The sequence below is a fragment of the Phyllosticta citriasiana genome (genome assembly GCF_038021145.1).
Source record: "Phyllosticta citriasiana strain CBS 120426 chromosome Unknown IWZ02scaffold_11, whole genome shotgun sequence".
NCBI lineage: Eukaryota > Fungi > Ascomycota > Dothideomycetes > Botryosphaeriales > Phyllostictaceae > Phyllosticta > Phyllosticta citriasiana.
In genome coordinates this window covers 848,134-876,043 of record NW_027117288.1, presented here as the reverse complement: position 1 = coordinate 876,043, position 27,910 = coordinate 848,134, and the positions used below count along the sequence as shown (strand labels likewise).

The window sequence follows — 27,910 nt, the reverse complement described above, 5'->3', positions numbered from 1 at the left end:
GCGGAGGGATGGAAGAAGAGGCGCGGGAGTGGACGGATTGTTGTTGGGCAGAGAGAGATGGGGGGGATGATGATGAGCAAGGCTGAGCACTGCAAGGACGGATGATCAGGGCAGATGACGGGGAAGCCGGCCGTGCGCAAGGTCTCAGTCGACTGTGGGGGTGAATAAATGAGTGGATGGGGGTTGAATAACTTTTAAAACTGTGTGGCCTTAGAGACAGGACGGTGAGTAGATGGGTAACCGTCGACAGTTGCACGGCAGGCAGAGGCGAAAGGCGCGCGGGCGGCTAACAAGGTTCAGGCTCGCATTGCTTGTGCAGTCTCTTTTCTGTGAGGGATGACGGGACGATCTTGAATTCTTTGCTCTGTGGTGGGCGTGCGAGGAGAGCCGGGGATAATTGCGCACAGGAACTGAATGTCATCAATGTGTTGTTGTATTTTTAGGTCAACAAACACCGAGGGCGCCGTGGCGTTTCAATGCCGGCCTGCTCGTGTCCAGCCATCACCAAGTCAGCTTGCCCCGCAACAGGCAAAGCCTCCCAGCCACGACAAGCGTTCCATGCCCACCTCCGACTTAACTGTAAAACCATCCTCTCACTTGCTACTGCCCACTTGCAATTATTCATGTCCGCTGTCATGCCATGCCATGCCATCCAGAACCAAATTGGGGGTATAAACATCAACCATCGACAACCAACCGCCTCACCCACGCACGCCTAGCCGACCCGGCGCCACTCTCAAACCATCTTCATCAAAACCATCAGCGCCACAACTCCAAAAAGACTCCATGTCCGCGATGCACAACCTCCAGGGCTCGCATTCGTCAAAGAAACCCCTGATTGCACGGCTGCAGACGTCCGTGTACCCGTGGCTTCCGCCGAAGTCATGGGCGAACCACTTGAGTCAACTGATTTGGTCGGCACACCTGCAAGTGTGCTGAATCCCTGCTGACCAGGCTTTTTCCCGACCTCAGAGCCTCCAGACGAGGAGGAACCCGGTCGAGACTCCGGCGACGACAAGATAAATCCAACCTGTTGGGATGTCGACTGCCATCGCGAATCAGCAATTCGGACTTGCACTGCTAAGTGGAAGATGAAAGACGCCTTACGCACAGAGGCCGAGTTGGGGGGAACAACTTTGCCTGAACTCGTTACTGTCCATCCTGCTGGGAGGCCTGGATAGTCTGTTGCTGGTAGCGTCGACGCAGACGACATTGTTTTCGACTCGGGAACCCACGGGTAGCCGGACCTCGTCACCAGCGAGGCCGAATTGTCGTTTGAGCCTGACCAAGGCATCGGTTGACCATTCGAGGTCGACGTGATTGCTGGCGCGCTATTCTTTACACCAGTGCCTCCTTTGGGATTGACGCTGCCACCGACAGCGATGATGGTTTGCCAAGTGCCGTCCCCTCCGTACTTGTACTGCGTCCCGGTCGAATAGTCGGTTACCGAGACCGACTTGAGCTGCAGCGTGAAAGGGGCTTGCGAGTAGTCAGTGGGCCCTCGAGCCCATTCCACGGTGCCTGCTTCGTTCAAAGAGGGATCGCCGCCCGGCCAAGCTCCAATTTTGACATGACACGGGGTCTGGGGGTACTGGCCGTTGGCATCCTGCGGCTTCAGTGCCCTCACCGTCACCCCGTTGACCTGCCAGACGAGTTCATTGGCCGTCCAGTCGATGGTGTAGGTTTTGAACTCGGACTGGCTGCCAGGATCCGCGTGGAAAGCTCCACGCTTGTAGGACGTGGTCTGACCTTTGCCGAAGTAGTTTGTTTGCACCTCGTCCGCACTCGACCCAAGCCACTCGAAATCAATTTCGTCCTTGACGTCGGATTGCAAGACGGCGGAGCTGACGATCCCTTTTCCAGGCGCTGCCTTGAGGACAAACTCGACTTTTCCAAACATTATGTACCACTTGGATGTGATCATGGGGGAATCCCCGGACTTCTGAATGGTAAACGAGGCACCGCCTGAACCATAAGATACAGGACCCTGGGAGGTGAAGCTGTCCGATGCCGAAGAAAAGTCAATCTGAACAGACCTTCCGAGAGCGGGATTTTCCTGCGCGAATGCCGAAGGCAGTAGCAGTACGGCTGAAGCGAGGGCGCCGCCTGCACCGGTTGACCATGGTGTTTTCATCGTAGCGACAGCAAGGCGAACTAGCAAACAAGATGATCAAAAAAGCAAAAGGACGGCGAGGAAATGGTTGGGAGGGGAGGCGGGGAGAAGAAACTGATGGTACAAGTGGAGAAGGCCAGATATAGGAGACCATTACCAGCCTTCGGCATTGGAAAGTTGCATTAGCCATGGCCTAGTGGGCAGGTGAAAATGCGAGGCCGGGCGACGTGTTTGTACAAGTAGCGACGGTGGTTGGTAGTTTGGGCGGAGCTGAACGAGGACATGGTGTTTTTGCTTGGGATGCCCCGGCCAGGACACATGCGAGCCCGCCCGTGTCCGTCCCGCCGGCCGGGATCCCGTCTTCCCGTCCCCGTGTTTCTGTCGATTGACGCGGGCCGAAACTCGTAGTGACTCCGTTCATTCACCAACTTCAAGGAAACTGACCCCCCCAAAAAAAAAACGTCTCCCTCTGCAGCCGCGTCTGCAAGGTCCACCCAACCCCTTGTTCTCCCCCCTCCTGCGTAGAATATGTCCTTGACCAACGCCGACCCCCTCCAGGCTGCTCGCGGCGCTCGATTGGCCTCGCGCAAACTGGCAATTTTGCCCGCCAGCGCCCGCAACAATGCCTTGACCGCAATCCACGCAGCCCTCGCTGCTGCGCAAGAAGACATCCTTGCAGCTAATGCCCGCGATCTGGCCGCAGCAACTCAAGCCGCGCAGAGCGGCGAGCTCAAAGAGAGCCTGATCAAGCGCCTTGATCTTGGCCGCAAGGGCAAGTTCGAGGACATGCTGCAGGGCATTCTTGACGTGAGAGACCTGGACGATCCACGTATGCCCACGCGCCGCGCCCCTCTGCCTCAGCTGACGTGAGGGACAGTGGACAAGATTGATGCTCGTACGCTACTTGACGCCGGCCTGCTCCTCGAACGCATCTCGTCGCCCATTGGAGTGCTTCTCATCATTTTCGAGGCCCGTCCCGAGGTCATTGCCAACATTGCTTCCTTGGCCATCAAGTCTGGCAATGCCGCCATTCTCAAAGGTCTGTCACGCCTTCTCGGCCACCTGATTGCAATTAGCTGAAGGATTGAAGGCGGCAAAGAATCGTCCGAATCATTCATTGCCATTTCAAACGTAATTTCTAACGCATTGCGGTCGACTGCCGTGCCCAACGATTGCTTGCAGTTGGTCACCACCAGGGACGCAATCAAGCCCCTCCTGGAGCTCGACCAGTACATTGACCTCGTCATCCCCCGCGGCAGCAATGAACTGGTCTCGTCTATCAAAAAGGGAACCCAGATCCCGGTCCTGGGCCATGCAGATGGCCTGTGCTCCATATACCTGCGCGCAGACTGCCCGGTTGAGATGGCTACAAGAGTGGTTGTCGACGCAAAGACTAGTTATCCCGCAGCCTGCAACAGCATCGAAACCTTGCTCGTCGACGAGGACGCCCTGGGCACCGTGCTGCCCCCGGTTGCCGAAGCATTGCTCGATAAGGGAGTGCGGCTTCGCTGCGACGGAGCATCCAAGGCTGCTCTCGGTGCGGCGCTCGACAAGCACCAGGCGGCGTTTGTCCAGGACGCGCAGGAGCAAGATTTCAGGACCGAGTTCCTTGACCTCGTGCTCGCTGTCAAGACGATTCCTCGCATGGCATCAGCAGAGGAGGCGGCCGACGCGGCCATTGGGCACATCAATGAGCACTCTTCGCACCACACAGACGCCATTCTGACGCAATCCGCGTCGATTGCAGAGCAGTTCCAAGGAGGAGTGGACAGCGCGTGCGTCTTTTGGAACACGAGCACCAGAATGGCAGACGGACAGAGGTTTGGATTCGGGACCGAGGTGGGCATCAGTACCAACAAAATCCACGCCCGAGGCCCGGTGGGGTTGGAGGGGTTAACAATCTACCGATGGCTGATCAAGGGCAACGGTCAAGTGTCGGCCGAATATGGGTCGGGCGGAAAGGCGTGGAAGCACGAGAAGCTGGCAGCAGGCGACATGGAACGGTATGCAGCAACGCAGGAGGAGTGGGAGGCAGTGAAGGAAGTGCGGGCAGAAAGGCAGAGGTGTGGATGACCTGAATGATGGGGAGGGCCGTGGTTGGCGGGGTAGGCTAGCGAGTCATGTTTTGTTCCCCGCATGACTTGAGCACGGTGGACCTGCGGCCAGTAAGCCCTGTGCAATTGGGTAATTGTTAGTTAATACCTACTCGATTCCCAAGGATCTCCCGCATGACGACCATCAGGTACAGCTTCAGGTACACTCGCCCTCCTTTGAAAAGCTGGAGACAAGTCCACGCCCTGCCTTTGGCAGAGCACGCGATACCGGCGAGCGGGGCCGCGCTTTGCTTCGGGCCAACAATTGACGCAGCGATTCGCGTCTACGGCGGTGCTGCGCAAGGCACCTTACCTAGGTAGCTTATTCCTTTTGGCTGGCCATTGCAGACGATGCTTGCTTCTTCACTGACCTTCCATCGCTGACACTTGTCCAATCCCCAGCCTTACGTCAAGCCTATTCTCTGCATCCGGGCGCTTGGGACGTTTTCACGAGGGTCCCGAACTATAAGAAGCTCATGTCCTGCCCTAGCCCAATCCATCCCTCCCCCCCTTCTCCAAACACCAACCCCACTACCCCCCTTGACCTCAGCTGCGCCGTTGTGCGCTTGTCCTCTTGTCTGCATCTCCTCCTCTCCGTCCCCTTCACCTTTCATTCCTAGCTCCTTGTCTCCCGCATCATGGCTTCACCCACCCCCTCTGCCGCCCAGAACAAGTTCCTGGAGACCGTCATCCGCACTCCGGGACGCCAACCCTCGCCTCAGCCCACTCACCTGAGCGTGCCCGGCGCCATCCACCACCGTGTCTTGCAGGAAGAAGGCTCTGGCTATGTCGCCCCCAAGTTCGAGGGCAAGGAGCAGCAGATGGAGACGTAAGCTCCTGTGCCGGTGGAGCGGGTGGCCGTTGGCGACCAATTAACACATTTGCAGGGTCATGGACCAGGTGGAGGAAAAGGGCTTCATACCGCCCGATTTTGTTGAATCCGAGACCAACTGGTTCTACAACGAGCTGGGCATTGACGACAGCTACTTCTCCACCGAATCCGTCGAAGCGTACGCTCCCATTCTTCCATGTTTACCACCCGCCGCCTCGCTGACACTGCTGCCAGCATCGTTAACCACATCCACTCCTTGTACGCCGCCAAGATTGCCGCATACGCGCGAGATGACAAGCGCCTGGAAATAAGGCTGGACAAGGAAGCTACGGACCATGCGGTCTACATCGACACCAGCAAGCCTGGCGTCAGTGTCATGGAGGGTCCTCAGTACGAGAAACGCATCGACTCGAAATACCTCAACGGCTCTGCGGGGAGCAACCTCTACCGCGTCGAGACATTCCGTTCCGGCGGTCTTCTCCCTGGTGGACAAGAGCAGCAGTTGCGATGCTACTTTGTCTACCAGTGTGACTTTGCCAATCCCAACCCAGGGGCCGACGAGACGCAAATCGAGAAGATTGGAGAGAAGCGCTTTCTTCAGAAGGCCACCAAAAACACCAAGGAGATATACCAGCAGGCAATTGAGAATGCAGTCGCTCGTACTGGCCCGGTGATTGAGTGCTTCGACATCGAAGGTTCTCGGGAAAAGCGTCTGGTCATTGCCTTCAAGCAGGGTTCAGCTCTCGGCCTCTTCAGCGCGTTGAGCGACCTGGTATGACGGTTTAGGAAAACCGACTGTGTTCCGAGAGGAGGCTGACTGTTGGCTACAGTACCACTACTACGGGTTGACTTCGTCCAGAAAATACGTCGGTACGTCAAAAATGCCATGGAAGTGTTGGGAACCAGGGAGACTGACTTATGTCAACCTCAGAGCAATTTTCCAACGGCTACACGGTCATGTCAATGTACCTGCGCCACTCTCCCAGCTCCGTCTCATCTGCCCGTTATCCTCCGATTGAGGCATCGATTCACCAAATCATCAAGGAAGTTTCTCTGCTTTACTGCATTCCTCAAAACAAGCTGCAGGCGCATTTTGCATCTGGTAGATTGAGCCTTCAAGAGACCATCTACGCTCACTGCGTGTGGGTCTTCGTAGGCCACTTCCTCAACAGGCTTGGTGAGTTCGACGTCTAGCTACCAAGCTTCGTTCCATGTCTGACTAGAAATCTCGTTAGGCTCGGAGTACACGACCCTGTCGTCCATGCTTGACAGCAACAACAGTGTCCACGCCGAGCTGTTGTCAAAGTTGAAGCGTCGTCTTCGTACGGAGACATTTACTGCTGACTACATTCTCGAGATCATCAACGAGTACCCCGACTTAATTCACTCTTTGTACCTTGCCTTTGCCAACACGCACTATGTGCAGACTCGTGGAGAACAAGACGACTTCATCCCGACCCTCAGCTACCTGCGGCTCAAAGTCGACAAGGTGTTGACCGACCCAGAGCTCGAAGAACTCATTGCCAAGACCGTTGCGAACGAGCACCACGCTATGGTTATGACTGCGTTCCGAACGTTCAACGCTAGCGTGCTCAAGACCAACTTTTACACGCCAACCAAGGTTGCCTTGAGCTTCCGGTTGAACCCAAATTTCCTCCCGCCTCAGGAGTACCCACAGCCTCTTTTCGGAATGTTCCTCGTCATCAGCTCCGAGTTCCGCGGATTTCACTTGCGCTTCAGGGACATTGCACGTGGCGGTATTCGAATCGTGAAGTCGCGGAGCCAGGAGGCTTACGCTATCAATGCCCGTTCCCTGTTTGACGAAAACTACAACCTTGCCAATACTCAGCAGAGGAAGAACAAGGACATCCCGGAAGGTGGTTCAAAGGGTGTCATTCTTCTCGACGTCCGGCATCAGGACAAAGCCAGAGTGGCGTTTGAGAAGTACATTGACAGTATTTTGGATCTTTTGCTGCCCCCTACCAGCCCAGGTATCAAGGACCCCATTGTCGACTTGCATGGTCAACAAGAAATTCTGTTCATGGGACCCGATGAGAACACCGCCGACCTCGTGGACTGGGCGACTGAGCACGCAAGAGCCCGCAATGCACCTTGGTGGAAGTCCTTCTTTACGGGCAAGAGCCCAAAGCTGGGTGGCATTCCCCACGACCGGTACGGCATGACGACGCTGTCTGTTCGTGAGTACGTGCTTGGAATCTACCGCAAGCTCAACCTCGACCAAAGCAAGATTCGCAAGCTACAGACCGGCGGCCCTGACGGTGACCTGGGATCAAATGAGATTCTGTTGGGCAACGAGCAGTACACCGCAATCGTCGATGGCTCTGGTGTCCTCGTTGATCCCAATGGATTGAACCGCGATGAACTCGTCCGGCTTGCCAAGAAGCGCGCCATGATTGTTGACTTTGACGTCTCGAAGCTTTCGCCATCAGGCTACCGTGTTCTCGTGGAAGAAAATGGTGTGAAGCTGCCGACTGGTGAGCTCGTTCACAACGGAACGCAGTTCCGCAACACCTTCCACCTCCGGAGTGATGTCCAATACGACGTGTTTGTTCCTTGTGGTGGCCGTCCCGAATCAATCGATCTTGGAAGCGTCAGCAAACTCATTGTCAGCGGCAAGTCTGCGATACCCTTTATTGTCGAGGGTGCCAACCTCTTCATCACCCAGGACGCGAAGCTGCGTCTGGAGAAGGCTGGATGCATCCTCTACAAGGACGCATCAGCCAACAAGGGAGGCGTCACTTCATCCTCGCTTGAGGTCCTTGCCTCGCTCTCGTTTGACGACGATGGCTTCATCAACAACATGTGCATCCGCGATGACGGTTCAGCACCGCAGTTCTACAATGACTACGTCAAGCAGGTCCAGGAAATCATCAAGAACAACGCCAGGCTCGAGTTTGAAGCCATCTGGAGAGAACACCAGGAGACGGGCGAGCCGAGGAGTCTACTCAGCGACAAGCTTAGTGTTGCTATTACGAAGCTCGACGAAGAGCTCCAGAACACTGAGCTCTGGGACAATGTGCAGCTGCGCAAGGCCGTCTTAGGTGACGCATTGCCCAACTTGCTTTTGGAGAAGATTGGTCTCGAGACCATCATGGAGCGGGTGAGTGCCAGAAGGATTATTTAGCATCGAACGTGCACTAATCTTCCCAGGTCCCCGAGAACTACCTCCGCGCCATCTTCGGAAGCTACCTTGCCAGTCGCTTCGTGTACGAATACGGCATTTCTGCCAGCCAATTTGCCTTCTTTGCTTTGTAAGTGCAACTCCGGCCCGACTTCCATTCAGTAACGTAACTGACCCCTGTATACAGCATGAACAAGAGAATGGCTTCTTTGCGGGGTTAAAGGACAGGGAAAAAAGGGAAGAGGATTGGATACATGGAAAATGACCATATTGGCAAATAGAGACACAGACGGCGGCTGTCCGTCGTTTGGATTTTGGGAAAAACAAAATCTCCTCCTTTTCATTTAGAGAATGTGCGCGGGATCTTCAAAGAAAGAGACACCAAAGACTGACTTCTTGTCGGTGGTCTGGTTCTTGCTTGGATACGCTCGGTGTAGCGCTAAATATAGCCAATTTCATCTCGCTTTGTACGATTGCGCTGCCTTGATCTGCGGATATGCGGCTCTTGGCCCTTGGAACTGGCTTTTTTCGTTGCGAGATTGGTTGACGGGGAGCCGCTGGGGTTATGTACGCCCAGTGGGGATGGCCATTGGTTGTTGAGCAGTGCCGCAGGGGTGTTTGCGAAGCGACGTTGCTTTGACATGCTGAAGCCTTCTGTGTTGTGAGGTCTGGATAAACGGTAGGTTTCACATCCAGAAGCAATAGGGATATAGATGGAAAGATGGCAGCATTGGCATTTCAGCGCTCGAACCGCACACAAGCAATGCACGCTTGAAATGGTATGTATGTACAAGAAAAAAACCGCTGCTCCGAAATCCCTTCCCTTCCCACCTACCCACCCACGAGAAGGAGAATAGGATGAAGAAAAACAAGACCAACCTCCACGCCTCACTCAGGCAGCCCTTGTCGTCGCCTCCCAGAAATCGAGCGTCAACTGGGCCAAAAAGCACGGAATTTCCTTGCGCTGCTCGACCCAAAATTCAATCTGGCCGCGAATCTCGTTGGCAAAAACGCTCTGGGGGCCGCCGCTAACCTTCATGGTGCCATTCTCGCCATCAAACACAATCGAGTTTTTGGCGCCAGGGCTGTTATTGTTGTTGCCCGGATAGTACAGGCTGGTGCAGCGCACGCGCCCGTTGGGCATAAATTCCAGCTCCCAGCCGAGAATGGAGGCGACGGCTTCTTTGAACTCGAGCGCTTTGGCCGCGTAGATTTGCTTGTAGCGCAGCGTCGACTTCTCGCGCGACACCAGCGTGCGCCGCAGCTCGGCGATTTCGTCGCGCGCTGCGTTCAGCGTCGCCAGCGGCACGACGGCGCCATTCTCGTCGACGGCCAGTTCGCCTTGGAGTTGTGCCAACAGCGCCTTGTTCTCCTCGCGCAGCGTCCGCACTGTTGCCAGCTTGAGAGCTTCGGCGTCGGCAGTTGGGTTGGAGCGCAGCTCCAGGACGCGAGTGCGGCTGGACGCTTTGAGCGACGACAGCTGCTTGCTCTGGGCCTTGAGCTCCGTTTCGAGCGCCTTCTTATCCGTCGACAGCTTGTGCAGCTCGTCCTGCAGCTTGCGGTTCTTACGCCGCAGCTCGCCGATGCGCTCGTCGTCCGACTCGTCGCGCGAGCGTTTGTCTCCGGCCGAGACGTCGTGGCCCCCTTTGCGAGCCATTTCCTCCAAAGCTCTGAGCTCGGCGTTGAGGGTCGTAATTTCGGAACGGTGGCTGGTGACTAGGTCTTCGAGCTCGCGGATGCGGTTAGTTTTGACTGCGTCAAAGGTCTCGGGGCGGAATTCGCTCTCTTCGGCGTCGACCATCTTGAGCTGCTCACGCAGAAATTCCACCTCTTTGCTCGCCAGGTTCAATTGCCGTTCAAGACGGAGGCGCGCCTTAGTGTCTGCGGCACCGCCTCCTGTTTTTGCCTTCTCCAGTTCTTCCTTCAACCTGGCCTTTTCGTCCTCCAACGTCTTGATCGTCTCCTCTTTGATAGTAAGTTCCGGTTGAACGGCACCAAGGCGCTCTGTCAACGACGCTGTCTCCAGCCTTTCCCTGACGTAGGCTCTGGCGAGATCTGCCGGTGATTCGAATTGGAGCTCGCCCTCGGTGCTGGACTGACTCTCGAGATATGCAGCCCATTCCTCTTTCTCGTCCTCGAGGATTTGTCTCTTGAGATGTTCTTCGCTCAGCTCACGGCGCAGGTCCTCCATCATGCGCACCTTGCTCTCCAGCGACCTCTTTTCTTCCTCTACAACCTCCACGCTCTTCAAGTTCTTGCGGAACTGCTTGAGCTCCGCTGCCTGCTCCCTGTTTATTCCCTCCAGCTTCCTGATATGTGCCACCTGCTCGGACAACTCCCTCTTGAGCACGGCCAGCGTATCTTGATCTCCCGCTTGCGCCTTGAGCCTTATCAATTCGCTCTCCATCTCACCTACTTCCGCCTCTCTTTTTGACAGCTTCTGCTGGGCAGCCTGCAAAGCATTGGTCTGCGCGGTCAACTCGGATCGCAAGTCGTCGAAAGATTGTTGCAGCGTATTATACCGCGTCTCCAGCTCCTTGTACCGGTGTTTGCTCTGGCGCTCCATGGACATCAATTCGTTTTGCGCTTCGTCCGCATCTTCCTGTAGCGAGCTGGCTTTTTCCTGCAGGTTTCGGACTTTCCGTTCGAGGTCGAGCTTCTCGTTTGATACTTTGGCTTGAGTATCGTGTAATTCTCGAACTACGGCATCGTACTTGGACGTGGCAGCTTTGCTAACGGACTCGGCTGCCTGTGGCCATGTTAGAACCAGCAGATTTCCCTACAATTAAAGTTCTGACCTGCGCCCGTTTGTATTCTGCGTCGGCCTTATTCTGCGCATCCCGGAGCTCGGCTTGGTGATTGAGATTGTTCATCTCGCGCTCCTGCTTGAGCGATTCCAGCTCATATTGGAGCGTGTTGATCTGGGCGCGGAGCTCTTCGTTGCCAGCGTCGGCAACCGGTGGTCTCGCGACCGACTGTCGCAATGTTTCGCGAAACGATGGGGCAGGGGCTGGCCTGTCATCTTCAGTCTCGCCGGTGAAGAAATTGAAGGAGGGCTGGTTGAGGTTGCGACCGGCCGCCATGGTGACGGTTGCGGTGCCGGAGGTGCCAAAGTTTGTAAACAGACGACGGTGGGGCTACGGCCGGGGACGAGAGGGCGCGCGGCGCGTGAAGGACCGGGGAAAGGGTGCGAGGGCCCCGGAAGAGAAGGGTGCGGGCAGTGGCGCGGAGCCAAGTTTTGGAGTTTGTTGGAGTGTTGAAACAATGCGACAGCGATGGACGGTGAATTGTGCTTGAACTTGTGTTACGCTAGGTAGCGCGCTGCGGGTACCTGGACGCGGGCTGCACGGCCGACGGGACCCCGTCCCTTCCCCTGCCGCCTGGCAAAAACGTCACTCTGATTTTGATTCATCGCAGGTGAACATGCTGGAGCATACTAGGAAAACAAAGCTTGTATTTACATACAGCCATAACATGACTGTTTGCTTTTTCTCTGCACAATCCCAGGTCAGAGCTTCGTTTGGATGCTTTCCAAAGATGCCTGGATGACTTGCTTTGCAGCGAAAAGACAGCTTGGGAGAGCCTCTTGCGTGGCCAAAGCAGTTGCTGACCTGCATTCTTCATGTATCCTAGAAACCTGTAACCGATCGAAAATCCATCCCCGAGTGCAACTACGGAGGCAGTCAACTGAGAAAGCAAGGCGACTAAGCATACAAGTGACGGATATCCCTGCGGAGGCGGAATTGAACCGCGATTGCGTAGCATCGAGCCTCAGCTTGGGCATGATTCCCATGGCAGACGAACTTGGAAACAAATGGAAAAGCCATTGTCCTGGCAAATGATGGGAGCCATTACGAAGGCAAAAGCCGACCTCTTTCTTTGTCGTGGAGCTCCAACTTCGCGTAGTGCCACTTTTCAGACGCTCGCGCCGTTTGACACAAGGCTCGCTGATGCTTTACTCTTTGGCTTTGAGAGCGTTGATGGTTGCCTTGCAAACATTAGCAAGGACATGAGCTGGATTGAGTCTCGGACAGGAAGCGAGACAAACCTGCAACTCGGCAATCGACTTGTTCTGCTCGGCAACGACTTTGCCCTGCTCGGCGTGGAGTTTGGCCAGCTCAGCGATGCTTTTGGCCTGCTGATTGGTAACTTTGGCCTGTTCAACAATCAGGTCCGCCAGTTGATCGCCACGCCTGGCCTGATCGTCGGCACGCTTGGTTTGTTCCTTGAGCTGACGGACCTTCGATCCGAGATCGTAAGGCGAATCATCGCGAGAGAGGGCTGCACACAGGCGACTTTCGAAGTGGGCGGGAAACGAAATGTTTGGCTGACGAGCATGATCATCGTGCGCCGCCTGGGTGAGGCGAGCAAGGCCATAGTCGAAAGCGCTCAACATTTCTTCCTCCCAGTCGGCGTACTCGATGACAGTGTCATCAGGCTTTTCAGAGGTCATCATCTCTCTCTGCCTGCGAGCAATAACTTGGGTGGGGCTGCAAGAGACCCTGACGCCGCCGCTCTCGGATTCGTTGTCGAAGGCCTCGGTGGACGTAGCTGCGTCGGACTCGGCAGCTCTGTTTTGAGAGGCTCAGCAACGGCCAATGTGAGAAAAGGAAAGAGAGGAGATGAGCTTACCGGCTCAGCTTGATAGATTCCAAACGCTTCTCGATGCTGGGGAGGCCGGGTGAAATCGATGCGTGGATGAAGGGGCTTGAGACTGCTGGGGTGTTCTTGGGATTGCCGATCAAGCCGTCGTTGACTGCGTCGAGGTCGATCTCAGACTGGGATGTGGGTATGCTGTGGGTGCTCTGGGGAGGTGGAGGAGGGACCTGGTTGCCGCAATGACGGCAAAAGCCCGAGAAACTGACGCTGGTGGTGGCGCGCGATCTGGATTGCGGACGCTGAAAGTCGGCGAGCGGAGCAAGAGAGCTCTCGGCTGCGATTGAGTGAGGGGTGTTTTCTATTTGGTTCAGAGTCCAGGAATTACCAGATTGGTCTTTGACAGTGTCAACCGAGCCGCTTGAACGCCTCTTGGTGGGCTCCGCAGAGCGAATCGCATGCTCCTCAAGGGCACGCGCAGTCAAGGGCGAAGTCTCCGTGGTTGCCAGATTCTCCATCGTGTCGCTCTAAGATGCGGTGGGAGGGTCCTCGGAATAGTTTGGTGGTGTGATGAGATTTCAAAAGCAAAGGAAGATGCGCATACTGAGGGTAAGATGGGTGGCAACAGTGGTGATGGCAACAAAGAAGGACGGCGAGTACGCCACGTGGAAAACAGAGCGGGAAAGCAAGCTTGGATAGGGAAGAGCGCGGCGATAGGAAGCAAAGACGATGATGGCCCGGAAGGCACGTCGGCGATGCTCAAATGTGTGTTTCTGGTGGAGTGGACCCCTTGGGCCTGCACAACCCACAACAGCGACGAGTCGAAGGTACCATCATTCCTCTAGGCCCTCATTCCCATTCTCTTGATTGTCCTTTGGCCATGAAGGAAAAAACAATGACAGTGGAAATGTAATGGTGTTTTACACAGCTGCAGCATGTTGATGCTAAATCTTGGCGACTGACTGCGACGCCAGAGATTGGGCATGTCACAAGCTTCCGGTTAGCCTCTAGTTTCCCACTTCACAGTCGCTATGCGCAGGTGCAAGCGGTTTGGCACGTAGTTTGCATGCGCGACTGGACGTGGCTTACAAAAGGACTCCATGTCCTGCTGGAAGATTTTGGTCGAATTCGATTCTTCTCAAGAGTGTGTATAGAATATGACACAAGAGCGTCTTGCCGCTGCTTGGTACATTTGAGCCACCTCACCTCCAGATGGACACATGGCCGGTGCGTTATATCTACTACTTCAAGGTGACTCATCAGGAACGACCTTCTCAGACATGCTTACGAATTAGCGCCTGCGTGACTCAAGAAAGGGTTCTCAACAGAAGACAGTGGATTCCTGACAATACAGCGGTCGAGATTGGTCAAAGGAGCAAGAGAGGTGCTGGGTGCAGCGTTTGCTGGGGGGGTGTAAATTGCAATGCATCGAGGTGGAAAAGCGACCAGCCTGGCGACATATCGACTCGAGACGACTCAATTGAGGTAACGAGATGCACAACGGCTGGCGACAGGTTGGGTGAGGAAGTGTGTGTGTGTGCATGGCGGCAGAGTTGGAGTTTGGATGTCGCGAGGGCTATCCCGGCTGGGCATGGCGCATGGACCCTTTTTGTTACTCTCGCCAAAAGCTGCGTTGCGGGCGGAACTTCGATTTGGCTTCCGTGCCTTCTCTTCTGTTCTGTTCTGGCCAGAATCCCACTCCACATCCGCTTCACCCTCCTGCACTCCCACACCTCTGCCCAACCCTCGAGGCCGCCGCCCTTCCAGCCCATTGGAACTTCTCTTCTCTCGAAACCACCACCGGTCCACTGTTTCCGCCGATCCTCAACATGGCCGAAACCGCGACTCCTGCCGGCACCAAGCCTGCCCAAAAGAAGTTCGCTACGAAACCCGAGAGGCCCGATGAGGAACAATTCAAGATGAACCTCGCCGACGCCGAAAAGGCTCACGCCGCTGCCGCTGAGAAGCTGGTGAGGCCCTCACCCTTGTACAAGCATCCCCGGCTTCTGAGATTGCTGACATTGGACTTCACTTAGCAAAAAGTCAAGGCGCAAATCGAAAAGGCCCAGCCCAACAAGGACTCGCCCTCGGCTAAGCGCCGTCAAGAACTTCAAGCCGAGCTCGCTGAGATTCGCAAGAAGCAGAGCGGAAAGAAGAACTCGAGAGATCAGGTCATGGAGCAAATTCGCAAGGAGGACGAGAAGCTCAAGGCCAAGATCAGCGAGCAAAAGACTGCCCGCAGCCGCGTCAACTTCAAGAGCGTCGAAGACATTGACCGCGAGATCGCCCGCCTCCAGAAGCAAGTCGACTCTGGCTCCATGAAGATTGTCGACGAGAAGAAGGCCCTTGGAGAGATCAGCAACTTGAACAAGTCCAAGAAGAGCTTCGCCGGCTTCGAGGAGCAGCAAAAGCAGATTGATGCCATCAAGGCCAAGATCGCAGAGCTCCGCAAGTCAATGGATGACCCCGAGTCCAGGGCCATGAGCGACCGCTACACCGCGATCAACTCTGAGCTCGACGAAATCAGGAAGGAGCAGGATGCCGCCTATAAGAACCTCAACAACCTCCGCGACGAACGCTCCAAGGCACACAGCGAGCAGCAGGCAACTTGGGCGGCCCTCAAGAAGGTCAAAGACGACTACTACGAGCAGCGCCGTGCCAACCGTGCCTACGAGCAGGAGGCTTTCAAGGCCCGCAAGGAGAGACAAGAAGCCGAGCGCAAGGCATACGAGACCAACAAGCGCAGGCAGATTGCGAACCAGAAGCTCGACGAGGCCAGCTCCCCCGCCTATCTCGACGAGATCCTCACCACTGAGGGTCTGATCCGCTACTTCGACCCCTCTGCTCTTCCTGCCAAGGAGGAGACCAGCCAGGCCAAGTTTGCTGCCGCCGCCACCAGGACTGTTGACGACTCAGGAATCAAGGGTGTGAAGGTGGTCCGCAAGGACGCCGATGAGGAGAACTACTTTGTCGGCACCGGTGGAAAGAAGGGCAAGAAGAAGAACAAGGGTAACAACTCTCCCGCTGCCACCCCCGGTGAGGGCAAGTTCAATTTGTCGATTGGTATCATCGAGCAGCTCGCCAAGATCAACGTCAACGCTCCCGCCAGCCAAGCAGATGTTCCCGCTGCTGTCAAGACTCTCCAGGAAAAGCTCGAGTTCTGGAAGAAGGACCAGGACCGCAAGACTAAGGAGGTAAGTTACGGGCGATCTGTGCTGAACCATGACCAAAACTAACTCTTCACCCAGAACATCGAGAAGGCCAAGAAGGAAATCGAGAAGCTCGAGGCCGAGCCCAATGGCACCAACGGCACCGAAAACGGCACCAAGGATCTCGCCAACAAGCCCTCGGCCAAGAACCAGCAGGTCAACGGCTCGGCCGACGCCGGCGCGGAACTCTCGCAGGAGAAGGACGCCGCCAACGACGCAGCCGCGGAGCTCGCCAAGGCGAGCATCGAGGAGAAGGAACAGCCCACCGAGGCATAAAGTGGCTGATTATCATCTGGCCATCGATCATGTCTTGAACGAAGCGAAATGAGTTGAAAAGAGCTTGGCTCGCAGTTGCTGGGGATCAGGATACCAAGGACTTTGTCCGACTTGAATCATTGTTGTGCGTGCGTGGATGGTGCATAGGACGGGGACAGGATGGACAGACGGTTTGGATGGGATATATCGCAGGTGTGTGCGCATTCTTGGTTGGGCCAAATTCACAGGCGGAACGACGATATCAGGACTAGGCACCACAGGCATCTTGTATCATCTCCTTCAGTACTCATTCCCTCTCCAACCCTACCCATTATGTACCCCCGCAGCGCCCCCTTAAAAAGTTGAACCCTTCATTACCATTACCAATACTACTCCTCTTACTACGACTGCATTACCGTGTCATTTGATCCAACGCGGCAACAAAAAAAAAATTTGGAGGACCGCCTTTTCTCATTTTCCCCCTTCCTCTTTTTCCTTTGACTTCGTCTGTTGTTGGTCCATCATGATGGCGACGAGAATATAGTGGAAATGACTAATACGTGCATGTGGAAATACGCATCTACGTAGCCAAGCGTGTAGGTAGCAATCCGTAATCCCATTCAAAGACGTCTATCCTGCTTGTGCTTATTGAGACGAATCCCTTGCGCCGCTATAGAAGAAGAGATGCTTTTGCTCTTGCATGATGTTATGACTGGCTGTGCTGGAAGGAGGCTTAGACAGATGGATGGACGCATGGAGATGTCTGCTTACACCTACACACACAGACATATCCTTGCTGGACGCGCATTGAGCCTGCTCCTCCTCACTTGTTAGCATATCGTGCCAACAGGGCTGAGGCAAGGCCAAAAAGAGCAATTCAGAACTTTAGTGATTGTAGCGGCTTATTCAGGGTAAATTAGGGTGCGAAAGGCATGTTAGCGAGCAAGGCGCAAGAGCAAATGTCTCATCTGGCTGTACTGGTTTCTTCCTTACTCATTGCGGCAAGCAAATGATTTACCTGCTATACTAGTACATTCCTTGCCTATAAGACCGCTCTTATACACCAGCTACCCAGCTGTAAGCGCAAAGGGAACCCGGGTGAACGAATCCGGGCAGCTTGGCCATCCAGGACAGACGGAGGAGCGCAGTCTCCTTCCTTCCCTGCAACGGCCGTGCAAACAGATAGACGAGATACGCGCCGGCACAGAGGAGGTGGAGATGGAGATGACAGGCCGACGGTGCACTACTCTGCGCTGACCAAAGGCCTTACAAAACAGCAACAACACGTTCAACGTATACACGTGCATGCCACCGCGTATCTACCTCCCACTACCACCAAGGTGCCTCGTCTTGTCTAAGCAGTCATGATGACGCTGAAACGGCAATGCCACAGTGGAAAATAACTGAGCCCGGGCCTAAGATAAAACGTCAAACATGTATTTTCAGGCAACGAATAGTCAGCCAGTCAGTGCCGAAGGACCCGTCCGCCCGTCATCCATCCGTCTTTCCAGTGAGTCAGTCCGTCCGTCACCGGATCCTGCGTGGAGACAAGTGCCGAAGATGCTATGTATGCCGGCGACTCCGTTGCCGCTAATGCCGTCGCCGCTGCCGTCGCCAATGACAATGCCAATGCTACCAAACGTTTCAAAAATGCTGCCCTGCCCGTGTTTAATGCCGTTTGCCCGCCTGCGGGCTGTCCATGATGCATGCGCCGGACCCTGTTCGCTTGCTTGCTTGTAAGGCTGAAATGATGGGAAGGGGACTGAAAAATGGAGTAACGAGATGAAGAAAAAGGAAAAATGTAGACGAGAAAAATGCAAAACGCAGACAAATATGGATGAATCATGGAACAAAAATACAGGGAGCGGAAATGCCAGGAAAAACAACAAATGCCGGTGCCCGTCACCGTTACAACAAGCTTCACCTTCTGTTCCTGCCCCAGCCCCTACCTCCAGCGCCCTTGGCCTTGGAGTTTTTGTTCTTGATCTTGAGTGCGCGGAAGTTGGCATGTGCTGTCGCGCTAATCTTGCGCGCTGCACGCTTGACGACGCCATCCTTGTCATTTGCGTCCTTCTTGTTGGTGTTTACAGCTGCCGGCTTGCTCGGCTTGCTATACGACTTTGTCCGCTTCTCCTCGTCCGTGCCAAAGTCCGAGTCGTCTTCGACAGCCGTATCCGTTCCATCGCCGTCGTGTTCGGGTGTGTCTTCTTGCACAATCGTGTCGCTCGAGTTCTTGGCCAAGGCGTTGTCGTTCAAGTGCGTCTCGGCCACACATGTCGCGTCCGACTCGTCTTCTGAGGGAATTGTTTCCAGCTGCGATTGTGGTTTTGCGCGGGCGTGAACGGGGCGCATAATTATGCGCCTCGTTTGACGTTTGGCGCCGCGCTTTTTCCAGGTTCGCGTTTCTTGGGCCGCAGCGTTTTGTTCCTCGTCCTCCTCGTCTTCTAGAGGATATGTTTCGCCGTCGGCACCAAGATGCATTTCCGGCAGCTGCGGCGTCGTTTGTGTCGGGACCTGGGAGGTAAAAAGCCTGCGAGCGGTGTTCTTGGTGGATGAAGATATGGTTGCTTGCTCTGCCTCGAGCTCGCGCATTGCCTCCTCCTCATCTTCATGGTCTTCGTCGGCGGCTTGGACTTCATGCTGCAGTGCTTCGGCTCTTTGCGCCTCTGCTGCTTTCCTCTCGTCTTCTGCATTCTCTTTGCGTCGTTCTTGGATGAGTGTGCTAATAGTCCGCATAAAAATCCTCGGCTTCTTCGGCATTTTGGGGCTCTCTGGCCCAAATGCTTGAGGCTCAACGGGCCGCCAGTCTCTTCGTAGGAACGCCGGCGTCTCCATGCCCTTGCTAGAAGGTGTGGGCTGCTCCTCCTGGTCCCTTTTTCTCTTCAAAGGCGTCGACATGAATTGGTCCAAGAAATGGCGCTTGCCTTCGGACATGGGAGTCCTTCCAAAGCGCGCCCTGCGACCACTCCAGACATCCTCGCTGTCGTCGTTCAGATGCTGCTTGCGGGGCGTGGCGTGATTTGGCGCAATGTCACCAAGGATACTGCGCTCTTTGCTGGGGGTTGCCGAGGGGAGAAGGTCGAAGATGCCAAGGACGTAGCCGTCTTTTTGGGGAGTGGGGCCAAGCAGGGAGCGCATGTAGGAATCGTTGAAGATTTTGGTTGCCGACAGAGGCGCCTCCTGGGCTTCCTCTTGGCTACCATGGTGCTTGGAAGGTGTCGCGAGAGGTGCCTCTTTTGAGCCATGTCGTCGAGATGGCGTGGCGTCAGGAAAGCTTTTGGTGGTCTTTGCTTTTTTGGTCGGCGTCTGGGAATCTGTGGTGTGGGCGTCTCCTCTGCGTTTGGGTGATGACGGCTGTGCTTGGCCGGTGAGAAGGTCGCGAATTCTGTTGTATTCCTTGTACTTTTGGGCTGCCAAAGGAGATTAATATCTTATGCTATAGCGCTTGAGTTGCCAAGGCATGGACGCACCAATGTCGCCAGCGGCCTTGATGTCGGCGCGTCCTGGTTTCCGTCCGTGGGCAGCGGCAAAGGTTTTTTCCCAGGCCTTGAGTTGAAGCTTGAGCGAGTCGCAGAGGGTTGAAAAGTCGCTGGTTGAGTCCATGGTCAAGAAGAGGTGGAGATTGTGGTGGGTGCAGTGTGTTGGATGTTGGAGACGGGACGAGACGCGTCAGCGCGCGACAGAACGCGACGGGACCTGCTCGGGTCGAGGAGTCGCGACGCACAGACCAGACCGCTTCGCTTCGCTTTGCCTCCTATCGCTGGTTTCCGTTTCTGGCCCATGATCGACTGCGCCCTCAACTTCACCCAACCTAAGCCATGCCCTTGACCCGAACGCAAACTCCCCGCGCTTAACAATAATGGACCAGAACACTGACCTCCCACTCTCTCGAAACATCTAGGCACGAATCCTGCAATCCAAGGCCGTGCACCCGGGCCGCGCCCGCCTCGCAATCAATCAACACCATGGCCATCTGAAAAGCATCCATCTCTGGGGCCCGTTGGCTGCAAGCCGCCCGGTCCTTGCAAGCTTCTGTTCTGGTCACCTCTCCATTCCGCTACTGGAAAGGCGCCCTGCTGCTTGACCACAGACGGTGCAGATCACTTGGCGGGCAGCATGGCTGACTCTCGGACGGCAGACGGGATCATCCGTGGGTTGGATAGAGTTCGTCATGCTCCAACTCGCCTTTCTCTGCACGCGCACTGGACAATTGCGGGGCCGGGTTTACTTGCTCCGCTGTCAGCGTCGTGTCAGCTTCGGTTTACTCCTTCGGCTGTGGCTGATGGCTCGCCCTCTCCCCGCCTAGCTCCCATCTGAGAATAAAAAGGTACAGTAACCCGTCCACCTTTGCAACAGACCCCTCTGCCACGCTATCAGGCCCTCTCCTACTCCAACCTCTGTGTGTCCGATTGAGTGGTACATGCTACCAAACACAGCCAGACCTATGATGCCGGCAACCAAGGATTGGCAGGCCCTCGGGGCGGAAAAGAGGGCTGCCAACTTGCACAAGATACCCACTCCTTGGCGCCTGCCGGAATCAATCACCAAAGCAATCGATCAGTCCTCGACCATCAGCGTTCTGGACGTCCCCAAATCGTGCGGTCTCCTCTCCCAAGACGAGCTCGACATTACCGAAAAGTACGATGCCACCGGTCTGTTGGAGCAGTTGGCGTCGGGGGGACTCCAATCCCAAGATGTCACTCGGGCTTTTTGCAAGAGGGCCGCCATTGCCCACCAAGTCACCAATTGCTTGACCGAGATCTTTTTCGATCATGCTATGCAACGGGCCGAAGTCCTGGACGATTACTTTGCCAGGGAAAAGAAACCAATGGGTCCCCTACACGGCCTTCCGATCAGCTTGAAGGAATCGTACAATGTCAAGGGAATTCCAAACACCACAGGCTACATTTCATTTCTGGACAAACCGCCCGCGGCCAACAATGGCGCCATCATTGAGGTTCTGCTGAGTCTTGGTGCCGTGCTCTACGTAAAGACCAATGTCCCGCAGACGTTTATGACCGGTGACTCCGAAAACAACGTCTTCGGGCGCACTTTGAACCCGCATCGTCTTTGCGTTACAGCCGGTGGCTCAACGGGTGGTGAAGGGGCTCTGATAGCTTTACGTGGGTCCATTTTGGGGGTGGGGACAGATTCTGCAGGCTCGATCCGCATTCCGTCGCTGTGCAACGGCCTCTCTGGCTTCAAGCCTACAGCAAACCGCATACCTTTTGGAGGAAATACGGCTCCTGGTCGCTTGGGTTCGCCCTCGCCGATCTTTCCAGTGACTGGCCCTCTTGGAACTTCGATTCGAGACCTGGAGCTGTTCATGAAGGTGGTCATTGACTCGGATCCGTGGGTCTTTGACGAAGCTGTGATTGCTGTGCCATGGCGCAGCGTTCCCCGCCCACCACTCACTACCAGACTCCGCATCGGTCTCATCACGGAGGACCCCTCACTTCCCCTGCACCCACCTACGCTCAGGGCACTTCGAACTGCCGTACAAAAGCTCGAGAATAACGGCCACACCATTGTTCCTCTCGACGGCGCTATCCCGTCTCTTTGGTCATCTGCTGTGCTCGCCTGGCGCTTCTTCTTGCTCGATCCCTCCAAAGCTGTCTTGCGAAACATTCAGGCTGGCAACGAACCAGTGATAAAATCAGTGCAGCTGACGCGCTTTCCAGAGAATGAAGGCTGGGAGCCCACCATGGACAACTTGTTCGACTTGATGGTCCAACGGCGCAGTATCATGCGCACCTACCACGACTTGCTGATCCAAAATCGCCTGGACGCGGTGCTCATGCCGCCGAACCAGTGTCCTGCCCCGCCACATGACACCTACGGCGTGACGCCCTATACTGTACTGGCAAACTTTTTGGACTGGCCTGTTGCGGTCGTCCCCTTTGGGAAGGCGGACAAAGAGAAGGACGCTCTCTTTCTGCGCAAGGAGATCAAATATGTGCCCGAATACAATGCCGACTTGGCGGAAGGCCTTCCATGCAGCCTGCAGTTGATGGGGAGGCCGATGAAGGACGAGGAGCTATTGCGGCATTTGGAGATTGTGGCAAAGGTGTTGGACGAAGACTGATGGTGAGTCGGAACTGAAGACATCTTGCTGGATAAAATTTCTTTTATTGAGACGGTCGTCGTCAAAGTTGGTATCCTCTACTCTACGTGGAAGATGTCGTTGATCTGGTTCCCCTTCAACTCACTTCCGGATTGGCACCGTAGCACTTGGTTAGACGCGTCACATCAATGCGACAGCTTTACTCATAGTCCAAAAACTGTGTCTTGATACTATCAGAATGCAATTAAACGTTACAGTAAGCTCTCTTCTGTGCTGGCCGTTCCAGATCCGTTCCGTCTCCGTCTGAAAATACTAAAGGGGTAATGCCTATATCGATATACAGGTCCTCGATTGATCGTACTGAGATGGGAAAACATTCCCCGCAGCCTATGTGTACCCAGCAGCAAGGAGAGACACTTCTTCTGAGCGTTCCCGGAGTGCATGAGTTACACCCACTCTGAAGCGCTTCTGGCCATCCACTGACCAAAAATTTCAGGGAGCAAAGGAATATGCCCAGTCTCGGCAACACCACCGCCAAAACGCTCTAAGTCACTTCCTTGCGTACTGCGCCTGCGCTGCCTATGCTTCCCTGAATAACGTTGCATGTACCCCAGACGCGACGTCACACACGGAAAAGGGCACAAGCACGAACTGACTCACGGTACTGTCTCCTCCATCCCACTTACCTTCCATCCAAATGATCTACCCGCCCTATCAGCCCAACGCGACCCGAAACCTCACACCACTCAAGCGCAGTGCACATACGCCTCGTGTACCTGTCAGCCCATTTCTCCAATTTAAGCATGAAAGAAATCGCATGGCCTGGAATCTCCTCAATTGATGCTTACCAAAGCGCGCGGCCGCGCCCGGACCGCAGCGTTGTGCTTTTACCAAAGCATTAGCTGAACACAGGTTGTCTGGCGCAAGCCCAACTCAACCCGAAAAATCGCCCTACCTATATCGATGGATTGACACTCCCCTGTCGTCTACCTGGCTATGTACCGTGCGCTAACCGCCCGTTGTGCGCGTGTCTCCACCGTTTGATGTGACGGATTCAGAGGCAGAAGCTACACGCTGTGGCTATATTGTGCTATACCATACATGGAATGAGATGGAAAAGAGGTGACGGGCCGGGGGAGGGGTGACGGGTGCGATGAGTGATGGGCGGGAGGGATCCGCGCCTGCTGACACCCGCCGTCGCTGCCGCTGGATGCCCGTCCATGTGTCCGTCTGAAACGCGAAGATGGGGCGGACGAACGATGGATGGAGATGGACGTGAGGGGACGCTGGGTTGGTGCAATGAGTGAGTGAGTGCATGAATGGGTGGGCGGGCGGGGTCTTCACACTGATTGCACCGTGGGACTTATGCACAGGGTCTAGGGGTTCGTTCCTATATTGTTGCCTTGAAGATAGGCTGGGCGGAGTGATGACTGGCGGTCAAGACGAGACAGGAAGAATTAGACGCCGTGACTGGGATGAGGTGGACTGGATGGAAGTAGGAGGGCAGCAGAACCACACACGTGGTATGTGGTCGCCTTTGTTGCCGTTTGCCTTTTCGGGAAGCACACGGTGCTCGTCAAGGGCACTCGACAGGGGGGCACGAGCAAAGTTTGCAGGGCAGGGTGAAAAGCAAGGGCAATGTCGATGCACTGGAGATAGGAGGCCAAACCACGACCAGATCCACGACGCATACGCTCCTCTCCACGCGCCAGTTACGCACACGCGTGTGGTGAGTAGAATGGCAGCCCAAGCAGAGGCAAGTCAGCCAACCAGCGCGGCGTCCAAAAATTGACACCCCCATGCAGCTAACCTAACACTGAAAATCAACAACCTAAGCCAAAGCTTAAAAGGTTCCAGCACCTCGGGTCCATTAATTCACACACTCTCTCTCCACCCATCTCGCCCACCCTCATCCATATCTCACGTATCTATTCACCGGTCATCCGTCACATCACACAATTTGACTGGCACCCGGAGACTCTCCTCCCCGAAGACCGCCGCGATTGTGGCGCCACGCGCGGCTTGCTGGAAGCAAATCTCGCGCCCTGACCTGCTCTGCCCTCTGCCTCGTCCTGCTTGCCCAATCCATCGCAATCGATCGAAGTTAGTCTTTGCGCATGCGCCGTGGGACGCCTTTCTTTCTTTTGCTTTAGACGCGGACGGACAACAGGGTGCAATTGGGGACGGCGCTGATTAGAGCGTGACCACGGACGTTTCCTGTCTGGGACGAGTATGCGAATGGGAAAGCGCATGGCATCGGGCGATGATGGGGGTGCGGCGGATGCAGAAACGCCATGTGAACGGCTGCGGGGCGAGGTCAGGGGTTCGATGTTCTCGAGTAGTGTTTGTCCAAAAGGGGTATCCCTTCCATTGCCAAGGCGGAACACATGAACCTGATTCGCTTTGTCATTGAGATATAGTCATTGATTTGTCGTTGTAGTTGGCAAGAAAGTGGTTTGGGTCGTTATGGGGAGCAGGAAAGAAGAGAAGAAGAAAACTCCGGTTCCATGCTCCGCTTTGTCGTCACATCACTCTTTTCCTCCCCCACAACTCACCCCTTCTCGTCAAGAACGAAAGACACATACACAATACATTGAACACTTCCGTCGGCCTGCCCTTATGATGGCATCGCTCCAGTCATGCTTTCAGACAGTGAGCGTCAGTCCTTCCCTCCATGTTCCAAACATGCGCACTCAATCAAGCAGAGGATCCGTCATCGCTCCACTTTGCGCCATCGTAGATGCTCCCATTCTTATTTCCACTGAATTCCAGCTTTGCGAGGAACTCGGGCGGCACGCTGGGGAGGTACTTGCGTTCACGCTCCTTGTCCGTACCGCCAAAGCCGGCACCATAAGTCACAAGCATATCTGTACTCGTCGGCAGACAGAACGGCAACATCACCGCTGGGTCCAGCAACAGATTCTCAGGGGCGTCTTCGTCGTCGCCGCTGTCGTAGTGGATGGTTCCTTGGTATGTGTACACCGAAGTTGGGCTCGCGGGCCGCTGCTGCTGCCCTTCTTGAGTCGGGCTGCTGGGCTCCCCTGCTGGCGCCGACGGGATCGGCGGCATGGATTTACGGGACAATCGGCTGAGGCGGCGGTCGGCGGCTTCCTTCTGCAGGTTGAAAAGGTACTTCATGGCGGGCTTCGGCAGCGTCTTTTCTCCGACCTCCGGACGGTAGTAGCGGACTGCGTGGTTGATTTGTTGCGGTGTCAGGCGAGGCAACTGCTCAAGCGTGTCCTTGATGGCATCGATATTTTCGCCGAAAGATGAGAAACACTGGAGCCACTGCAACAGCTGCACGACAGGCTCAAGATGCCGCCGCGCAGCGTCGACCGTATTCTCCCCAGTCGCCGTCAGAGCGCCACCCTCATAGTGATCGGGTTGCCGGTTATTTTGGCGTGCCCAGTCTTCGATGGTAGACACATTCATCCGTATTTGCATGGCCTTTGTACGGGCCAAGTACTTTCTGTTGGACATGATGCGGTTGAACAACTCGGATCCAAGCCAGTACAGAAGCTGTGACAGCACTTGCGCCGTGATGACTGAGTGGATGTCGTATAGATCCAGCACAAACAGAGTAGAAGAAAGAAGAGAGGTGATATTCCTGGGCGACACCTTGGCTCTTCGTTTTGGCGAGGGCGGTCGAAACCGCTTCTCGAAAGGCTCCGGGGGTTTGGGCTTGCTCTTGGTCTTGAAGATCTTCCACTCGTGCTGGAAAGTTACGTCCTCAAGCCCAGGAATAGTTTCATGTTCCAGCATGGCGGTGTCAAGGACCTTGTCCATTCGACGTTCGGCATCCCGGATGACGTAGATGAAGATTTCGTTGATGAGCTCGGCAATTTGGCACTGAAAGTCGGTGGTGGCCTGTACCAAGCCCGTGTCCTTCTTAAGATAGTAGAGCAACAATGTGGCGTTGGAAATCCAAAAGGCAAGGATGGTCATGTCCCATTGGTGCTTTTCAACCACGTCGTTAATCTTGTCCATGGCAGATACAAGCAGTTGCTCCAAGAGCGCTTCACTAGAATGGTAGTGCGCGTATCTTGCGGCCAAGAAGAGAATGTTTGCCGGGACGGGTTTCTGGGAGGGAGACCTCGTCGGGGTCATATTGGTAATAATGATGTCGAGGATGCGGTCGAGCTCGTTGTCTTGGAAGACGAACATTTGATCGTTGAGGCATCGGTCCCACACGAATTCTTGACCTTCTTCCATATCGTCGGGGGTCTGGATGGAGGAGAAAAAGTGAGCTGCTGCTGTCCCAAACGCGTTGTTGTACTCACCTCTGGTCGGTCGTCGAGCCCCAAATTCCCCAGGTCCACCTCCAGATTAAGAGAGCTTTCCATGGCCATACGTCGTCGAAATTCGTTTTCTGCCACCTCCTCGGCGAACCTGTCCTCGTTGAATCCTGCCGTGTAAAAATCGTCATCTCGTGTCGATACTCCAGTGGTTCCTATCGAGTATCCGCTTTCGTGGAGATACTCGGACAGCTCGCTGTCGGGTGCAACAAAGTCAAAAGCAGTCCTTCCAGAGGATGATGCCATGTCCGGCTTGGCCCCCTTGTCGAGCAAAAGCTTTGCTATCGATTTGTGCCTGTTGGTCATGGACCACATCAAGGGGGTCCAGCGATTTCGGTCCTGAGTGTCGACGTTGGCGCCGTTGTTCACCAGGGTAGAGACGACGTCTTCATGGCCAAAGCAGGCGGCGTAGATAAGTGGTGGGGTGCCCTCGTTGTCTGGCGCGTTGACATCAACGTAATCCTTCGCTTTACCGGTAACGAGCCGCTCAACGGTTTCAGAGTCACCGTTGGACGCGGCCAGGTTCAGGGCATTTTGCAAAATGTCCTTTTTCTCGGCCTCGGACAGCTTTTCGTCTTTGATGATGGAGTCTTCATTACCGCCGCCCTTGTTGTCATCGTTTAGGCGGGCTTGCCGCTCCAGCATTTCCCCCAAGCGACTCTCGCTCTCTTCGGCAGACGGGCCTTGATTGCTGTTCAAGTCTAGGTCGAAGCCAAGGGGCTTGGTGGGCAGCGGATTGGACAGGAACTGAGACTGGCCTGATGTTTGCGCACACAATTAGCATAGCGACGACAAAGGCAAAGGGCGCAATTGGAGGTGCGACCATGAAACCCATGGGCTCCGGGTGCGACAGAATCAAAGGGCGAGCGTACCCTGCCAGCCATCATACATTTCGGTCTCGGGACCGGCAATGTCGACATTTTTGCGGTCATCTAGGGACTTGGGCAGGTCGTCGGGCAAGGGCCGTTGTTTGGGGTTGTCGGTGCCTTGGGGGCTTGCAGATGGCGAGGGGTCTTTCTCATCGGAGGAGGCCTCCATGGTGGAGCATGGGGCGGGCGGGGACCAGAGGAGGTGAAGCCAGTCGGCTTCGCAGGGGTCTCAGAGCATGCGCTTGGGCGCGCTGGGAGTGGCGAAGATGGGGATATGGTTGAGCGAGGACGGCCAGATGTCCAGATTTGCGCGAGGGAGTGAGTGATGATGCGGCTCGCGGGGTGACGTTGACGGGAGGCACGCACGCACGCCGCCGCCAAGGAAGTCTTGCTTGCTGCCCTGGGCTTGACCCCAAGGGACCGGGAGTGACTGACGCCAGCC

General features: G+C 55.4%; 10 protein-coding genes across 10 annotated transcripts; 4 read left to right on the top strand and 6 right to left on the bottom strand.

Moving 5' to 3' along the window:
- Positions 1–821: 821 nt before the first annotated feature.
- IWZ02DRAFT_51330 (cell wall glucanase) lies at positions 822–2,214 on the bottom strand. The gene is made up of 2 exons (XM_066770575.1): positions 1,108–2,214; positions 822–1,045 (listed from the first exon to the last, which is right to left on the bottom strand). The coding sequence occupies exons 1-2, from the start codon at positions 2,132–2,134 to the stop codon at positions 969–971; spliced, it is 1,104 nt and encodes a 367-aa protein (XP_066620460.1). The 5' UTR covers positions 2,135–2,214; the 3' UTR covers positions 822–968.
- Positions 2,215–2,540: 326 nt separating this feature from the next.
- On the top strand, positions 2,541–4,333 carry IWZ02DRAFT_458537 (Aldehyde/histidinol dehydrogenase). The gene is made up of 3 exons (XM_066768016.1): positions 2,541–2,942; positions 2,991–3,152; positions 3,204–4,333. The coding sequence occupies exons 1-3, from the start codon at positions 2,642–2,644 to the stop codon at positions 4,184–4,186; spliced, it is 1,446 nt and encodes a 481-aa protein (XP_066620459.1). The 5' UTR covers positions 2,541–2,641; the 3' UTR covers positions 4,187–4,333.
- A 17-nt stretch (positions 4,334–4,350) lies between these two features.
- Positions 4,351–8,231, top strand: IWZ02DRAFT_458534 (NAD-specific glutamate dehydrogenase). The gene is made up of 7 exons (XM_066768015.1): positions 4,351–4,523; positions 4,609–5,035; positions 5,094–5,216; positions 5,273–5,810; positions 5,869–5,908; positions 5,970–6,215; positions 6,274–8,231. The coding sequence occupies exons 2-7, from the start codon at positions 4,845–4,847 to the stop codon at positions 8,181–8,183; spliced, it is 3,048 nt and encodes a 1,015-aa protein (XP_066620458.1). The 5' UTR covers positions 4,351–4,523; positions 4,609–4,844; the 3' UTR covers positions 8,184–8,231.
- Positions 8,232–8,947: 716 nt separating this feature from the next.
- Positions 8,948–11,468, bottom strand: IWZ02DRAFT_51405 (spindle assembly checkpoint component Mad1). Its single transcript, XM_066770600.1, has 2 exons — positions 10,979–11,468; positions 8,948–10,929 (listed from the first exon to the last, which is right to left on the bottom strand). The coding sequence occupies exons 1-2, from the start codon at positions 11,261–11,263 to the stop codon at positions 9,073–9,075; spliced, it is 2,142 nt and encodes a 713-aa protein (XP_066620457.1). The 5' UTR covers positions 11,264–11,468; the 3' UTR covers positions 8,948–9,072.
- A 40-nt stretch (positions 11,469–11,508) lies between these two features.
- IWZ02DRAFT_51196 (uncharacterized protein) lies at positions 11,509–12,040 on the bottom strand. The gene has a single exon (XM_066770549.1). The coding sequence runs from the start codon at positions 11,943–11,945 to the stop codon at positions 11,589–11,591; it is 357 nt and encodes a 118-aa protein (XP_066620456.1). The 5' UTR covers positions 11,946–12,040; the 3' UTR covers positions 11,509–11,588.
- Positions 12,041–12,135: 95 nt separating this feature from the next.
- On the bottom strand, positions 12,136–13,713 carry IWZ02DRAFT_506614 (uncharacterized protein; the record flags this gene model as incomplete). The annotated part of the gene is made up of 2 exons (XM_066770403.1): positions 12,813–13,713; positions 12,136–12,751 (listed from the first exon to the last, which is right to left on the bottom strand). Exons 1-2 carry the CDS (start codon positions 13,292–13,294, stop codon positions 12,136–12,138), a joined length of 1,098 nt encoding a protein of 365 aa, XP_066620455.1. The 5' UTR covers positions 13,295–13,713.
- Positions 13,714–14,811: 1,098 nt separating this feature from the next.
- Positions 14,812–16,150, top strand: IWZ02DRAFT_51185 (uncharacterized protein). The gene has a single exon (XM_066770545.1). It carries the CDS (start codon positions 14,951–14,953, stop codon positions 16,010–16,012), a length of 1,062 nt encoding a protein of 353 aa, XP_066620454.1. The 5' UTR covers positions 14,812–14,950; the 3' UTR covers positions 16,013–16,150.
- Positions 16,151–18,160: 2,010 nt separating this feature from the next.
- Positions 18,161–19,843, bottom strand: IWZ02DRAFT_382629 (DNA replication/checkpoint protein; the record flags this gene model as incomplete). Its single annotated transcript, XM_066765233.1, has 3 exons — positions 18,161–18,346; positions 18,407–19,650; positions 19,711–19,843. 3 exons carry the CDS (start codon positions 19,841–19,843, stop codon positions 18,161–18,163), a joined length of 1,563 nt encoding a protein of 520 aa, XP_066620453.1.
- Positions 19,844–20,251: 408 nt separating this feature from the next.
- Positions 20,252–22,436, top strand: IWZ02DRAFT_51151 (amidase signature domain-containing protein). Its single transcript, XM_066770535.1, has one exon. It carries the CDS (start codon positions 20,661–20,663, stop codon positions 22,323–22,325), a length of 1,665 nt encoding a protein of 554 aa, XP_066620452.1. The 5' UTR covers positions 20,252–20,660; the 3' UTR covers positions 22,326–22,436.
- Positions 22,437–25,001: 2,565 nt separating this feature from the next.
- IWZ02DRAFT_492833 (DIL domain-containing protein) lies at positions 25,002–27,637 on the bottom strand (the record flags this gene model as incomplete). The annotated part of the gene is made up of 3 exons (XM_066769881.1): positions 25,002–26,528; positions 26,585–27,357; positions 27,472–27,637. 3 exons carry the CDS (start codon positions 27,635–27,637, stop codon positions 25,002–25,004), a joined length of 2,466 nt encoding a protein of 821 aa, XP_066620451.1.
- Between the last annotated feature and the right edge of the window lie 273 nt (positions 27,638–27,910).